General features: G+C 44.1%; 1 protein-coding gene across 2 annotated transcripts in view; it reads right to left on the minus strand.

The window, feature by feature from the left end:
• MYO7B (myosin VIIB) overlaps positions 1-15,589 on the minus strand; it is a 55,619-nt gene that overhangs the window by 6,022 nt on the left and 34,008 nt on the right. For both annotated transcript variants that reach the window (XM_017725949.1, XM_008644357.2), the window contains 16 exons: positions 15,018-15,144; positions 13,522-13,641; positions 12,464-12,637; positions 11,877-12,104; positions 11,261-11,428; positions 10,556-10,673; positions 10,335-10,461; positions 9,434-9,603; positions 8,563-8,744; positions 7,652-7,779; positions 6,964-7,121; positions 6,335-6,488; positions 4,324-4,479; positions 1,710-1,815; positions 1,461-1,574; positions 547-634 (listed from right to left, as the gene is read on the minus strand). In XM_017725949.1, the coding sequence (XP_017581438.1) occupies positions 547-634; positions 1,461-1,574; positions 1,710-1,815; positions 4,324-4,479; positions 6,335-6,488; positions 6,964-7,121; positions 7,652-7,779; positions 8,563-8,744; positions 9,434-9,603; positions 10,335-10,461; positions 10,556-10,673; positions 11,261-11,428; positions 11,877-12,104; positions 12,464-12,637; positions 13,522-13,641; positions 15,018-15,144 (2,318 nt within the window). The remainder of the gene's footprint in view (positions 1-546; positions 635-1,460; positions 1,575-1,709; positions 1,816-4,323; positions 4,480-6,334; positions 6,489-6,963; positions 7,122-7,651; positions 7,780-8,562; positions 8,745-9,433; positions 9,604-10,334; positions 10,462-10,555; positions 10,674-11,260; positions 11,429-11,876; positions 12,105-12,463; positions 12,638-13,521; positions 13,642-15,017; positions 15,145-15,589) is intronic.

Here is a 15,589-nt window from a genome sequence, read left to right on the forward strand (position 1 = left end):
TTAAGTGGTATTTGTGGGGGGGGGGGGGGAAGGGTAAGTGCAAGGAATTGCTGTTATTAGTGTTACATTGTTTTAGTCTAACAGGTGGTCCCTTGACAACATAATTTGTGTTTGGGTATCACCAGGTAATAACCTGGTTAAAAATTTTCTAACAACCCAAGGAATGTGAGTGACACTGTGTAAAGAACCTATTTGCATGTGTTGGCTGATTCTTAATATTTGAGGATCAACCTATCTAACTTGCATGTATCCAGCTGCATGTTTTGGATACAACAGGCCAAAAAAATCTTTTCTACCGATTTAAAATTTGTGGAGAGATCCTTCCACAGAAATGTTCTGGTGTTTTTGATAGCCAGTGCTTGGCTGCATCAGGTCACTGGATCTTGCTGCTGGTGCAGGCAGTAACCATGTATGTACAAACAAAAATGATGTGAGACTCTGCTAAACACTTCCCAACATGGAGTGAATCCTACTGGATGGATTAGCTGCTTTCCAGTTCAACACAGCATCTCATGCAGCTTCTTGTCATGCTGGCATTCTCCTTACCATCTTTTCCTGGTTTGTTCCTCCTGTTCCAGTCTGTCACCTGCCTTAGTGAGTCAAAGAAGTAGTCTGCTTCATTCTGGCTGATCACCTACAGAGGCCAAGCAATGAAGGAGAGAAAGGAGGGGTTAGCACATCATACCAAATACTAGCTGTGCCACATATCCAAGTATTGGGCTGAATTTTCTTTCCCTGTCTACAGTGAGAGGGCAGAATTATAGCAGGAAAGAAGTAGAAAAATAGGAGAAAGGCTCAAATTACTTGTATTTCATATGGGGATCTTTATTGCATCTTCTGTTGCTTTTTGCTTTCCAAGCTGCTTACTGAAGTCAAGCTGAAGATCCCTACTTTCTTCCCAGGCTTTTTCTCTTTGTAAAGTGTTGTTACATACTGGGTTTCTCTTTTTGGGAAGGCAGCACACCAGAAACTCCCTGTGCTAGGGCTCAATGCTGCTTTTGCCTTGATCACAGTTTCAAGGGGCCTCTCAGTGAGACAGCCAGCCCAAGCTTCAGCTCAGGCAAGGTAGGCTCCCAACAAACCAGAGTAATCAACTGGGGGTGGTTGCCCCTGCTTTCCCTAACACATCTTCTGGGCAAAGCCTGAGTGAAAAACAGCTGAATCCAGCAGTATGCAACCATCCTAGCAGGTGCCAGAAAGCCTACATCTTCTCTGCTTTTAGTGCCACCTGGGTAGTGACAGACTGATAGAAACTCTGCATCTCCATCTAGCCCCTTGAAGAGACTGAAAATAATTGTCAGGTGCTAAAAGTTCAAGTTTAGGTTGTATCCCCTCAGTAAGACAGAAGCAGTAATCACCTGCTCTGGTCCTTGGCTTCATATGGTTGCTTAGGTGGTCTGGTGAATAAGTAATAGAGGAGGGGCAGTCTGGCTACCCTGCCAGAGTCAAGAAGGAGTTACCTTGTCTGCAATCTTCACAAAGAGGCTGAAACCTTCCCAGGAGTTCAGCTGCAGTTTGGAAGCGATGTTCTGACACAGAGTCCGGATTTTTGTGTTTGTTCCCACATCAAATGTCTATGAGATAACAAGACTCTTGTTACACAGAGGAGAGGGAGAAATAAGAATACTGAATGTCTTCATACATGCTCCTGGATGAACACATCATGGCTGGAAAAATGGTCAAGGCTGGGAAAACAAGTAAATGCTCACCTGTTCTGTTTCATTGGGGAAGCAAATCTTGTGTGAAATCTTAGTGTTGTTCTGTAAGATGGACTCAACCTCCACAGGATGAGGTGCCCACTTCCTGCAGCCACTCCTGGAAAATGCCACCACCATCGTAAGAGAGATCAGCTTAATCACAGTATTTCAGCTGAACAGCAGACACCTTCCAAAATTCCAGTACTGTGTGATGAGGTGGGCTCCAGTGGACCTCCACCCCAGTGCAAATTCAGTGTATTAACAGCAAGAAACTGAGGGTCTTATTAGCATGTAAAGTAAAAGTCTGTTCTACTCTGCAAGGTGGTTGCATGAATAGGGCACTTTTGAGCCAGTACCATTTCCTCTTCTATGGATTCAGCAGCATTTTTCCTTACTGAAGTGTGAATATAATGGGTATAAGGAGAAATACATTTTATTTAATTCCTGCATCAGCAAAAAGATACGTATTCGGATACAAAATTACTTGGAGCCCAAGTACCAAAAAGGTCTGGAGGGCTGCTGAAAAGCATTACATTTTATAGAAAGAGCTGGAGTGCAATCACTGACTCAGGAGGTGCTTAAGCTGTACAAACGCAGTTCTTCGAAATTATACCTCAGAGCAGAGCTGCCTTTTAAAGCAAAGGAACTGGCCCTGAAGTCTCAGTCATGCCAAAACCTTGAGTTAAAGTGAGAACAAATCTAGCAAATTATCTCCTGGGGCTGGTAAGTTCCTGCCCTCCGTGGTACAGAGCAGGCCGTTCAGATACTTTGAACACCCAAGCTTACGGGCCTCTCACACTGGATCAGTCTCTCAGGAGGAGGTTAGTCTGGATCCAAGCTTTAATTGTGTGGATTTGAAAACTAATTTTTTTCCATTCAATAAAGGAGCATTTCCATTTGGAGAAGGAAAACTTGACTGTAACCAGGCTGAACAGCACATGCTTTGTACTGTGCAGACACTGTATGAAGTGTGGACCTGCCCCACTCAGTCATCTGTTCCTGAACTGGCATCAGAGGGAGGCCCTGGGAGCTCAAGGAAGTGCAGCAGCTGGGCTGCAGAGGCATAGGGGGCTACCCACCTCTCCTTGCAGCCTGAGCAAGGAATTCACCGCCAAGGTGAGATCTGCTTAACACCCATCAGGGTGGTTCCTTGTCCAGGATTCTGGGGATGAAGCTGTAAAGTGGTTTATGGAGGAAAAGGTGTGTACCCAAAGGCTCAGTTGGCTTCCCCGGTATGTATTGTAGGTCAATCCTTTGAACTGCCTGCTCTCCCCTTTCCAAAGAGACCAGGTTACTTACAGGGAGAAGTTGGGCTAGATGATCATTGAAGATCCCTTCCAACTAAAATAGTTTATTCTATTCTATTATATTCTATTCTGTTCTATTCTGTTCTAAGCAGGTGCAAGTTTAATCTTAAGAAACGAACTCTCTTAGAAGACAAGATTTGTCTTTGTTCCTCTTCCCATCCCCCAAGCTCCAGATCTGGGGCAGTTTAGCAGATAAAATTCTCCTTCCAAACAGCCCATTCTGCTTTCCCCTTCCTGTTTGCTCTCTCTGAAGAAGCTCTGTACAGCTCAACAGGGCTTAGAGCAAGAATATCACATGATATAGAGAGGCAGGAATTTTTAAGTCTTCTCCGTAGAAATAAACAATGAATAGCATTCCTTGCCATGCATTTTTCAGGCACTTCGAAAGTGAGTTCAATGTGTGGTGACATTTCCCCAGCAGTGCCAAACCCCATCCACTGCAAGGGGGATATCCACTGTGTTAGTGTTCCCCTTGAGCCTGACCCGTGGGGCTCACAGACCAAATGGGGCCCAGCCTGAGAGAAAGGGGAGGATGGAGGAGCTGGAAGGAGAAATCATTGGGCAGATTCTTTACTGATGAGGTCTGTGGTGGTAAATCACAGCACCCATCAAAAGGGAGCAGGCTGGATTCAACCTTTGCCAAAGCTTTGTTCTCAGAGTGGCTAGCTGGGTAATGCCAGTGCTTGGAGGAATCTAGGGAAGCCTTTCCCCTACAGTTCATTTGATCCTTCCTGAAATTCTGTTAGCCCTCCCCCTCTCTCCGGTTGTGTCATGTCCCTTAGAACAACAACTCATTCAGAAGCTCAGGAAGCCCTGTGGTTTGGGGGTCTTCTTGCTTCAGCCTGTTATAATGCCAAGTGGATGGAGAAGTGCCTTGCTGTGAGCAGCCAGGTAAGAGGGCTTTGCTCATTTGGGTTCTTTCAAAGAATAGGAATTGATTGTATTGATCCTTCCAACAAGGACATGCTGCCTCACCAAAGAAAAGTAAGGTCAGGATATCATCAATGACATCATTCCAAGCTGCATGCCCTTTAGGATATTTGAAATACCCAGCTCTGGGAGTGATTATGTGTGATGATGAACTTTTAAAAATGCTGCTAACTCTGTGAAAGAAAAAAGTGAAACTGTGGCATAGACCTCTCTTTAATGGCTCAAAGTTCATAAAGAAAGTTAAAAATAATGATCACAAAAAAACCCAAAAAACAAGATGTAAAGAGGGAAAGGAGAGTGAGAGTGACACTATTTTAGCCCATGTGGTTTTTGGAACCTGATTATTGATATCTGAACACTTTGAGCTGGTTATATGCGAGATTATTTACCTCATTACTGTCTGAATCCTCCGACGGCATCCCAGGGCCAGTGTTTCTTTCTGACGTGTCTCCATGAACTTCTGGGCGTGTTTGAGCAGTGACTTGCTGGGTGGGAAGAGGCCGGTGCAGAGCCAGAGGAGCTGCCAGCCCTTGGTCTCGCTGTACCTGGGAACACAAAGCCAACAGTTCTGCTACAGCCACATTAATTCTCTGTTTGATCACGCACCTACACACACTCTGTTTGACTACACACACTCTGTTTGACCACACACACCGCTACAGGGAAGAGAAATACACTCCCATCATGGTCCCATTCAGCAGAGAGCTGCAAATCAACATAGGCTCTGGCATTCATTTGCTGTGCAACAACCACAGCCTGCATGTGAAAACAATGCCAAGTCCTGCATAAGAAATACCCATGACAGATGCAAACCTCATGAATAAATTTCAGTTTAGCAGACATCTTAGCAGGAGTGACCCTGGTGCCATCCTCTTGGAAAGACACTGTTGACTTGGTGTTCAAGCTCACATGTATTCAAATTGTGGTTTCTCAATGGATGTATTCTCAATGGAAGTGCTCAGGGTATGAGCACTTTGCATGCACTGGCTTCCCCCTATGTGTACTCCTGTCCTGTTCTGAAAAATGAACATGTCAATAGCATTATGTAGTGAGGTAGGTGCAGTTCTTAAATGCTCCAGGTCAAGCTGGTACTATTTTTCCGGCAGCAATCCAGTGCTTCCAGCCTCTGCATCTGTGAAATCTGGCAGTTGAAGCTCTTCTGGTACCTTGCCCTCACCATTAAGAAGGGCTCTGCAGCCTTAAAGCCATTCTGCCTTAAAGCCAGGAGCAGAACACACTTCAGCGGTGTCCCAGGATTGCTCTGAAATGCTCACTGGTGTGAAGTGATTTCGGTTGGGAAAGTCAGCTCTGAAGGGGCATCAGACTTCACTGAATAAAGAGGTCCTGGCTTCTTTATTCCTGCTTACTGTTCTAATTTTGCATATGAAGACACACTATTTTAATCCCATTTATACTCTATAGATCAGTGGTGTTTGTGTCTATGTGAGAGTGGGACGTGGTCCACAACACAGCAGCCTGGGAAGGATGAAAGATTTGTTGCTCTGGCTGTTCTAATGAAAGTATATGGAAATAGCCACCTTTCAAGCATTGTTTTTTTCACATCAGTTATCCCTCTCACAACAGCTACTAAATTGGTGGAATACATCAGGCGTGGCATTGGCACCATGGTTACAGACTATGCATTCAATAGCCTGTAGGATTCAGTGCGTGCAAGGGAATTTACCATTCAACACTGACACACATGATAAAAGTTCCACTACGTGTAATATTTGTGGAACAGTAAGAAAGAAAGAAACACAATGCATCCAGAAACAAACAATTTTGTTAAAAATTAATATTATTTTAAGCTGCTTTTTGCAATTCAGTTTCCCTGGAAGTAGATCAGATTATCATTTTGTGAGTGGGGAATAAAACACTAGCCTGTTTCAGAGACTTTTATGTGGGCAGGTGCCTCTGTAACCAATCTGTTCTGCAAGGCAGTTATGTAACGTAATTAATATAACTACTCAAAAGTATTTATTCACTGGTGGTGAAAATCCAGTGTGAACTATGTTTTCATGAGAGGGGAATGCTGCCGTTGGGAAACTTAAGTGGAGAGTTGTCAGGCCAGGCACTGAAAGGATGCAAGGACTATGCAGTGCCATTTCCCCTACAGACTGCTTCAGGAGCAGGGGAGCCTCAGTGACACCTTTCCTGCCTCACACCGCAAGGAGATGAGCATGGAATGCTGATGGGAGCCAGGGAGTGGTCCTGAGCGCTCCACAAAGGTGAGCCCCATAGCACTAGCTGGCAAAAGGGGGAAGACAAGCTGTTACTCCAACATTTGTTTATCCTTCCCAGTGCCCCCACTGCATCACAAGTGCAGCAAGGGTTCCTGATGCCCCTTGCACTTTGAGGCCTTGCTCTGCAGGAGCAGGGGGTTTGCACCCAGGTAAATACCTGTTTTTGTTCTCAGTCAGTTGCTTCATAATCTGACAGTAAATCTCATCGCGCAGGACCTCCTCCTGGATAGCTGGCACAAATATCTGGTCAGTGACTTCCACGGAGGAGTGTGCCTGTTTTGAGGGGTAGTCTCCCATGAATTTCATGATGGGTGAATGCGCTGTTAAGGGGGAAAGCAGGCCAGTTTTTGAAGCTAAATGGGAAGTTTCATCTGGATCCTAACATGTTGGTGACTTTGTTGATGTCTAAGTGGCAAATACTGGGAGGAAGGTCTGGGGCATGTTCCCTGTCTGTCCTCTACCCCCTTTTCCTATGCAGCAGTTGCTGCTTGGCTGTGATCTGTACTGTGCTAGTAGGTGCTTTCTCTGGGCATGTGCAGTAGATCTCACTCACTCCTAAGGCAACATTCTCACTTAAGCGAGCCATTGGTAGTTGTGGAGCACTGGGAGGGAATAGGAGCCTTTCCTCTGTAGACAAGGGAAACAGATTCAATCCACTTCATCTTTATATGAATGTATCCCCTGTAAGCTGGCTGAGGTATCTCAATAGAGGTAGTTTAGTGGACCTAGCTAACTCTTCCTTCTCCTGAGTGTTCTCAGGTCCCAAAGAAAGGAGAGAAAGGATATCAATGAAGGCCTGACAGGCCAAATCCCGAAGATCAGGGTCTGTGCATGCTCTCTTCAGCAACGGCTGTTTCAGAGGCTCCTTAGAGTGTGCCCACAGTTGACTGTGCCCACGGGATTTCTGAAGAACAGCTTTGCTGATGGATTCCTTCTCAGGAGTCCTGAATGAAGACAAGTGCAGGCAATACAAAATTACTGGATTAGTGTTGCTATGAACAAAGGAGGTCGTTATCACAAAGTCATATCTCTAGACCTGTTCTTTCTCAAGACAGTGATCTCAGATCTTTGATTCTGCAGGTCAACAAGAGCAAGGAAATGTAGTTTCCTCTATAACCAGAAGGTAGGAGGCTTGCAAAAAGAAGAGGGCTTTCCAGAAAACTAATTAATTTTCCCCTTACTTTCTGAAGCCTGAGATGTTGTATATCCTCACTAGCTGGTAAGTGCTGAAGATGGGGTGAGAAGTAAGAATAGGGTCTGCTGGAAGAAGTCAGTCTAACTGGGGTTCTTCTACCCACCCCTTTTCATTTCTGCAGACTTAAGATACAATAGGCCAGAATCTCTGCATATCCAAAGTCACAGGGAACAAAAAGAAGAAACCCAATCAGAAGTGGGAGATGCCATTACATAATAGGCTTTAAGGATTACGGATCAACAAGAACTTTTCTAGGGTGTACTCTACACAGAGCTTCACCTGAAGTGTTCGTAGGAGAACTCCTCCAGGGTGTAAGGCTTCACCTTGACATCCTCTTCATCAGGTTCCTCCATGAAGGAGTTCTGTGAAGCTGTCCTCCTCTGGTCTGGAGACATCATCAGCAAACTCTGGAATAACACAGCCACATAGAGATGTCACCTGAAGACAGGTCTCTGCACGCACTGTCAGGTGTTACTCAGCATATATGTGCAGGTAGTACTCTGTGCTGCCTGAGACCTTCTGTCTCAAAAGCAGCATCTCCAGAGACTCAAGAAAGACCTGGGAACAGTTGACTCAAAGAAACAATTTACACAGACCCAAGTGGACATTGAAATGTATGTGATTATCCAAAGCACAACACGTTTTACAAAGCACCTGCTTCTCTCTAGTGTGTTTTGCCACCAGTTTTTCTGCTTTTTACCTGTTAGCACAACATCCAATATACTGAATGCCCAAAACTGAAGACAAAATTATTAGCAGAGGCGTTAATGAGAAACCTTGACTCCCTCAAAGACCATATTCTCTTAAAGTAACCTGCTGCACTCAAAGGTTCCCTTGAGGCATAATGTGATCACCACTCAAGCCCAGAGTGAATGCAGGAAAATTCAACTGCGCACCCATACCCATTAATTGCTACCAGTTGCAGGCACTGGAATCTCCCATGGTGGATAGACTGGGTTTTGGGGTTTTTTTTAAGTCATTGCTTCTGTGCAGCTGCAGTCTTCTCCTTAGAGTCTGGGCTAGGTTTAGTTTTATATTCAGACAGGACAGAATGAAATGTTTTATTTCAATGGGAGGTATAGAACTTGTCTGACTTTGGAGGGACAATTGTCTTCCAGTCATAAATTCAACCATATTTAACATTTTTATCTTCTTCCAGTCTTTTCACAGAGAGTGTTAGCTTTCCTTACCAGCACTTGACTAGAGGGTTTTGTGAGAGAAGGAATGATGTAGATGTCTTCCAGAAATACATTCCCTGTTTTGCCTGTCCTTTCATTCTGGGCACCAATCCAGCCAGGGTCTGCATCCAGCCTTTTGTCTTCAGTGAAGATTAGCAAGTCTCCCTTCTTGAAGGACAGGATGCTGGGATCTTCTGGAAAACAGAATAAGGGAGTACTATTCCAGCTTGACAATCCAAGAAAATGCAAAGGGATTGCAACATGAAAGACAAGGGAATTGTATTTTGAAGGTCTGAATTCAGTTAGCAATAGAAAGTGATTTGTGTAAATATGGCTAATTTTCCAGTAACACTTCAGAGAAATCACTTCTGTTTCCTCTGACACCCTGATTTTGATCCACTGAGGGCAATGGCAGAACTCCGTTTGATTCACATGAATGCTGACTTTGTGTCTAGACTGGCAGCAAAGCATGGAAAGGAACTCAGTAGTAGTAAGTAGCTGAAGTTAATGTCTACATTTTAAACATATATGTCTGTTTGAGCCACCTGTATTCCACATAAAATTCCAGTTTACTGCCTCTGTAAAATTCTTCTTCTGCAAAGTGTTTCCAGAGAGCCCAGATCCAACTTCCTACTATAACCAAACTGAATTCCTGGACACTATACTATCTAAATAAAATATATAAAGAAGGAGAAGGAGGAAGGAAAGGTTATTTGTGTGTACTGAATCCAATTGCCTTATGCTTGGCATTGCTGTGCATCCCCCTGGGAGCAAAGGGACTCTTGTTGAAATTCCCCCTCTCCTCTCTGAGCACCTTCAAACAAGTGCCATGGATTCTCTCATGATTTTCTTCCCCACCCTGTAGAAAAGTTGTGAGACTTACCCTGGGATTTTTTCTCCTGCATTGCCACGGCAAATCGTGATCTTTTCTTCAGTCCTTCCAGGAACATCACCACCAGTTCAGCAATGACAACGCTATTTACAGATGTCAGAACAAACTCCTCGGCACGAAGCGTGATAAGAGTGCAACTCTGTCCAAATGACTTCACTGCCCTATGTATTATCAAACAATTTGTTACCAGAGCATCTGAAAAACTTACAGACCTATCTGTAAATACAGCCAAGGCACCCACACCTTCTTGCAGGTAACTCCTTTTCAGTGAATATTGGTAGTTCCTAATTTGCCTTCCCATGAACTGGTAGGTGTGAAGGACTGAAGTGGTTCAGCTTTACCGTGGACTCCACCATGTTTTGTATAAAAGTGCTTCCATATAGACAAAAGAACACCCTTCTTCTGGAGTAACTTGACAACTAATTAAATCTCTGGCAGTCCTCACAGGGGTTTTTTTTGTGTATGTAAGACTCTTTTTTCCGAGTGATCTGATGCAAGGATGTGTGCCATGAGCAAGCAGTGGTTAACCTCTTTTCTCAGTGATCCTGTTCTGGTCCATGACACCCGAGAAGTGTGTGAACTCCCAGTATACACAACAGACAATGGCTTCACTGTGTCAGTTATTTCGGCCATTCTTGTCTTGATGCCTGTCTGTGCTTTCTTACACCTTTATGACTGAGCAGGATCACTTTCCACCAGCTGGAAGGATCCAATCCTTTCAGTATTTCCTTTACAAGCTGCTCAGAAGTTTTCCCTTTCTGTTTCCCAGAACTAGGCTAAACCACCTTTCCAGGGACAGATCAAATCACCTAAGGAGGTGGCAGAGAAGGTACACCCTTTCTGAGTATGGAAGAGATGCCTTCTTCAGATCTTGTCTTTCTGGGGCCCTCACCTGTTGGTGTGGATGCCAGTTATCTCTGGGAAGGTCAGCTCAAGGAACCGCTTTTCTGACTCATCCAAGAAGCAGATGCCTTTCCAATTTACAGCAATGATGAAGTGGTTCTTAGGCAAGCTGGGTCCTGAAAATACGGAAAAAAATTCCTTTTCAATGCTATACAAGTCTTCCCCTATTGATCTTATATCTGTCCTCTACTCCCAGGCTCCAGGTATTACCTGAAAACTTAGTGACTTCAAAGAATCTGGAAAAAAGCAAAGGCCACTGAAAGCGAGCAAAATCTACAAGTTGCTCCTTCACAGTCTGAGAGGAGAGATGGTCCTGTGTGTATGGGGCCTGCAGGAAAAAAACACACCCAAGATTTTCTCAGTAAAATCTGGTTTGCATCATCTGCAGACAATAAAGAACAAGCCTGACCCCAGAGATCCCAACAATCCTCTGCTGTTACTGGCGTCAAGGGAACTTGGAGAAAGTAAATCAGGAATGGTCTCCAGGGACCCACGTGCAGCTAATAGTGCCCACAGGCATCTGGATTCCACATTTCCCTCAAATCCCCACTGACCTGTTCAGAGTCTAACACATTTTGGATGGCATGGAAATAATTCAGGTAATCCATTTCCAGATCAAAAGCAATATTCCGTCCCATGCCCACCCTAACTTGGTTGTCAGATGGTAAATAGAGCCTTAAAAGCTACTCTATTTAGAGATTTAAATGTACTTTTTCATTCTTCCCCCCTGCTCTTCATACAGAAGAGCGAGTGGAAAGGTTTTCCGATCCCCCAGACCTAATGAGCTATTTGGGATCTACAAACTGAGCTGGTTTTCCTTCTTCCCCTACAGACTATTCATAAATGGAAATAGTGAAAGAAGCAGAAACTGGTGCTCAAGAGTAGTTACCCAGCAGTGCCAGACAAACCTCTTACCTTAGCATGTGCATAGGTTATAAGGCTCACCCACTTTTCCAGGGGCTTGGACTTCAGCTGTTTCACTGGGATACAGTCATGGAGCACCTTCTGCACAAGTTCGTTGTGGATGGTATCTCCAAATTTGATATAACAATATTTTGCACCTATCTCCACCAAATCCTCCTCCTGAAATAATTAATACATTAAAAGAGGCCTAGAAGGATGTCACAAAGGCTATAGATAGCCTCTTTCAATCTTTGAACCATTTAGGTTCAAACGGCTTTCTCTGTTTTTGTCTGGATAACTCTTAATAGTCATCCAGCATAAGGAGGGATGAACTTCATGCAGTCATAACATCAGAGAGATTATTAGCAAAGACATTTTAAGGTATGACCCAATTTGCCCCTTTGGACATGCCTCCAAGTTCCCATGTGAACTGAAAGTTGCTGGGAAAGAAAAATTATTCATTAGAGCTGCCAGTGTGACAGCTGGCACAATCACCTGGACAGGGATTGTTCATTAAGAGGGGAAGGGTTGTTCACATCCACTACAAACTCAGTTCATATTCCTGCTTTTTAATGTGGTAAGTATTAATATAGTTTGTCTCTTTGCGAGAATGAATCAGGAGACCCACCTTCTCGCAGCGGTACTCTCCGAATCGGATGCCACGGATGACTTGGTGGTAAATGAGATCAGTGCTGACAGGATCCTCCTGGGAGTTGTGCCAGGGGGTGAAGATTTCCTTCCGGAAGTAGAGGCGCCAGGGTGCGTGGCGTTCATGTGTGCCCCGCTCCTTCACCAGCTGCTCACACTGAGAGATGGCATCCAGGACATGGTCTCGGCCCCCGCCCAGCGACCAGACCTGCCACAAAGGGACCCTGCATTTACTGGCATGCCTGCTCTGGGTTTGCCTGAAGGACAATAAACACAAAGCTCCTGGTCTCCTGACAGCAAGAAAAACTCCCAAAAGGTAAGCAGAATATGCAAGCTGTATGTGGTAAGTGGATGTATTTTTACTAGTCAGCTATGTGGCAAAGGAAGCCTTACAGAATTATCAGGTCCCAAGATCCAGCTGGGATTCAGAACTGATTTGGTTTCAGTGCAGGACTGGGTTGAGGATGTTCCAGAATTCAGAGGGAGTCCTCAGTGAGTCTGGGTGGGCAGCAGCAACTCCTCCACAGAAAGAGAAGGGAGCTTTCATTCTATTTTTCTACACTTTACCTTATCAAACACAGCAATGTAGAGCGAAAACCCAAAGGCATCCTTCAGTTTGGTTTTATCTGCTATGAACTGACAGATCTCTTTGGCAGTGGAAGCAGAGTCGGCAGGGACAGTGATGCTTTGGCCATTCATCAGGGTGACATTAAGCATAATGGGTTTCTTCTGCTTTGTTGCCTGTAAGTCAGAGTTAAATGAGAGAAACAGATTATGGGCAAACCTTACTCTCTTCTGAAGAATGAAGAAGGCATTTAGATGTAAAAGCTCCACACACTGCACAACCCAGTCAACAATCTTCAAGTGAATCTCCAGCACTCACACAGTTTCTTCAAAACGTGGTGAGTCATAAACATAAATTACATCCCTGGAGCAGCACTGGACTCAAATTTTCTCCTCCTCACAGCTCAGGAGAGCTGATAATCACATAACAGTGCCAACTGATAGACTTTTCATGAGCCACATTTGTCCTGATGATTTGTGGGAACAGCCTTACGTGCATCAGTGGAGAGATGGCCTGCAGCAAGTACTTTGTCCAGGAAGATGAGTGTTAAGTAATAGGGTCCCTGAGATTTAGGGAGGAATTGAACTGAGGTCTTTATTTGAAAGGGGGGGCATGTGGTTTTTAATTACTAGGGTGACATTTAAAGGAAGGGGAGGACAATATAGCACCCTCTTACTCCCTTCTTCCTTTCATTTTAAAAGCATAAGCCTTGCTCAGTTCTTTCCAAAAGTGATAGTAAGAGCTTTCCTCAGGAGGTTGTTTCTGGCCTGTGGTTCCTGAGTGGATGGAGGTATCTCCCTGCAAATCATCTGCTGCTGCTTACATCCTCTTCTGGATTTAGGGTAACTGAATAGCCAGAAGAGGTGTATCCAAGAAACTGCCCAGACCAAGGTGGCTGGTCTTCAATCTCCTTGTGCCATTGATTTCCATGATTTGATTTAGGAATGTCTGCTATTACAGGTTAATGAATGTAGTATAACTACAAAGTAAGTAGTATGCTTACAAAAACCAGTATAAAATGTCCCAGATCAATATAATTAAGCCAAAAGGGAGCTGCTACCTGAAGTTCCAGCCAGCTGGGAGGTTCAGTCCGGGCCCCGTTGCTGTAGGTACGTCTCAGACGCTCAGCACAGTACGGAGCGTAGCCTGTGGGCCCATGGTGGATGAAATTCAACAGGTACTACATGCACAGAGCAGGGGAAGGAGTTAGGAAACATTAGTCCTCAGAAAACAATAAAAACCTTCTGCAGCTGATACACTAGATTAGAGTGATCCATTAGCTTTTGATTCACCAGAAAATATTAAAGATAAGGGTTGGAATTAGTGTCTTCAAAAAGGAGGCTTGAGACACTTAGTTTTCACTCATTCTTCAGAACTTTCTGTCCAAAGGGAGAGAAGACTTGTGTCAGTCTATTCACCATGTTTAACTACATGAGTAGTGGAGGCTTTATTCTTAATGCTTAGGTTAGAGCAAGAGTTAGTGTTTTCAACCCAAGAGCCTGACATTCTGTACAAATGGAAGAGCTGGGAAGAGGGCTAATGGCAGATTAGGACTAATGATGATTGATACCTTTAGTTTTACCAAGTTCTCTGGCAATATCAATAACTTAAGTCCATGATTAAGATTGGACATTTGAAGAGATTAATTGGATAAACTGAGGTTTTGGAGTCTTTATGGCTCTTGGATGACACGGACTTGTATTTACATATCTGTATTTAGTGCAAGCATGGGTCATTCACCTGGTTATTTTAATGATTAAGAATACTCCTGGAGGTAGGGTATGGTCATGTCTTTCATTAATTCTGTATGGTTCCAAGTCCTTGGACGAAGACTGGTGTCGAAAGATGCCTATGGCTTGTGACTGATTTGTTCCAATCAACACTGGACACTGATTTGTGTCCATTTATCAGCATTTATGATTTGATTGATCATTTGAACTGGGGTGTTAGTAAAGCAAGGCTGAAGTTTCATGCACATCCATGGATCTGTTTGCCTCTCAGATTTAGGAGGAAGCCTGATGTCAAGTTGGAGCCACAGGTTGAGTTTTTATCCTGTGGTGAAGTAGATTTATCATCCATTTAAACTTGGAAATTAATGAATAATTTAGAAGTCCAAATATCTAATGTACTTTTTAGGGCTTAGAGATATAGGGTAAGGACTGATAAAACTTGGGAGTGTGATTTTATACTGCCCTCCTGAGTATATTTAATCACTGGGGTTGTAACTGGAGACACCTTTTGGTTGCCTTTGGTTAGAAAGGCAGAATTGGAGAGGTTAAAATTTGCCAGATCCCTTGCAGATTATAGATCTAAAACAGAACAACAGAATCCAGACTCTATGACATGTAATGAAAAAAAATAAATGTGAATGCAGCAATAATTTATTTAAATTCCCAGATAAGAATAGGAGATGAGAAAGTTTCTGCTGAAACTGCAGCACCAGCTGCTCTGGAAGCCAAACATTTTATGTGGCTGTCAGCATCAAAGCATCAAAATACACAAGACACCAGCTCAGCTGAGGCGTGTGAGCTATTGTAGGAAAGGTTAGCAGTGTACCTTCACAAACGTGTCTGAAGGAGGAAAGCAGCCAAGGCAAAGTGACAGAAGGATCCAGCCACGAGCATAGCTGCTCCTGTTGTTGTTTTCGGTGAGTTGTTTGCAAATTTGGCAATAAATCTCATCTCTGTAATGAAACGTGAGAACAACAGATTCACTGTCCGAACTGTCTTTGGCTACATTTCAACTGCAAGCTTGGCAGGATTGCAGCATGATGAAGTAGATCTGAGCTAGGTTTAAACACAATAGCTTGGATAGCACCTTTAATGCACCACAGGAAATAGGTTTGTTATGGAAAAGGCTCCGGGCATGCTTAGGGTCTTTTGCCACCCCTTCTTACTCGAGCAGCTCAAGTGCAGTTCCCATGCTGGATTAACTCCTGCGACAAGCAGGGGACTGTGGAGGAGAAACAACTGCTGGGTCATGCAGCTGTGAAATGGCATTGCTGTCCAAGAATCTAGATGTGTAACTTGCTCTGAGCTCTCTTCAGCATGTGGCTTGTAGCTCATGGCTCTTGTCTGTCTGCTTGTAGGTGAATTTGGGGATAAGGATGGGGGACACCCTGCTTAATT

This window comes from Corvus brachyrhynchos, unplaced genomic scaffold, assembly GCF_000691975.1.
Source record: "Corvus brachyrhynchos isolate BGI_N302 unplaced genomic scaffold, ASM69197v1 scaffold450, whole genome shotgun sequence".
Lineage (NCBI taxonomy): Eukaryota > Metazoa > Chordata > Aves > Passeriformes > Corvidae > Corvus > Corvus brachyrhynchos.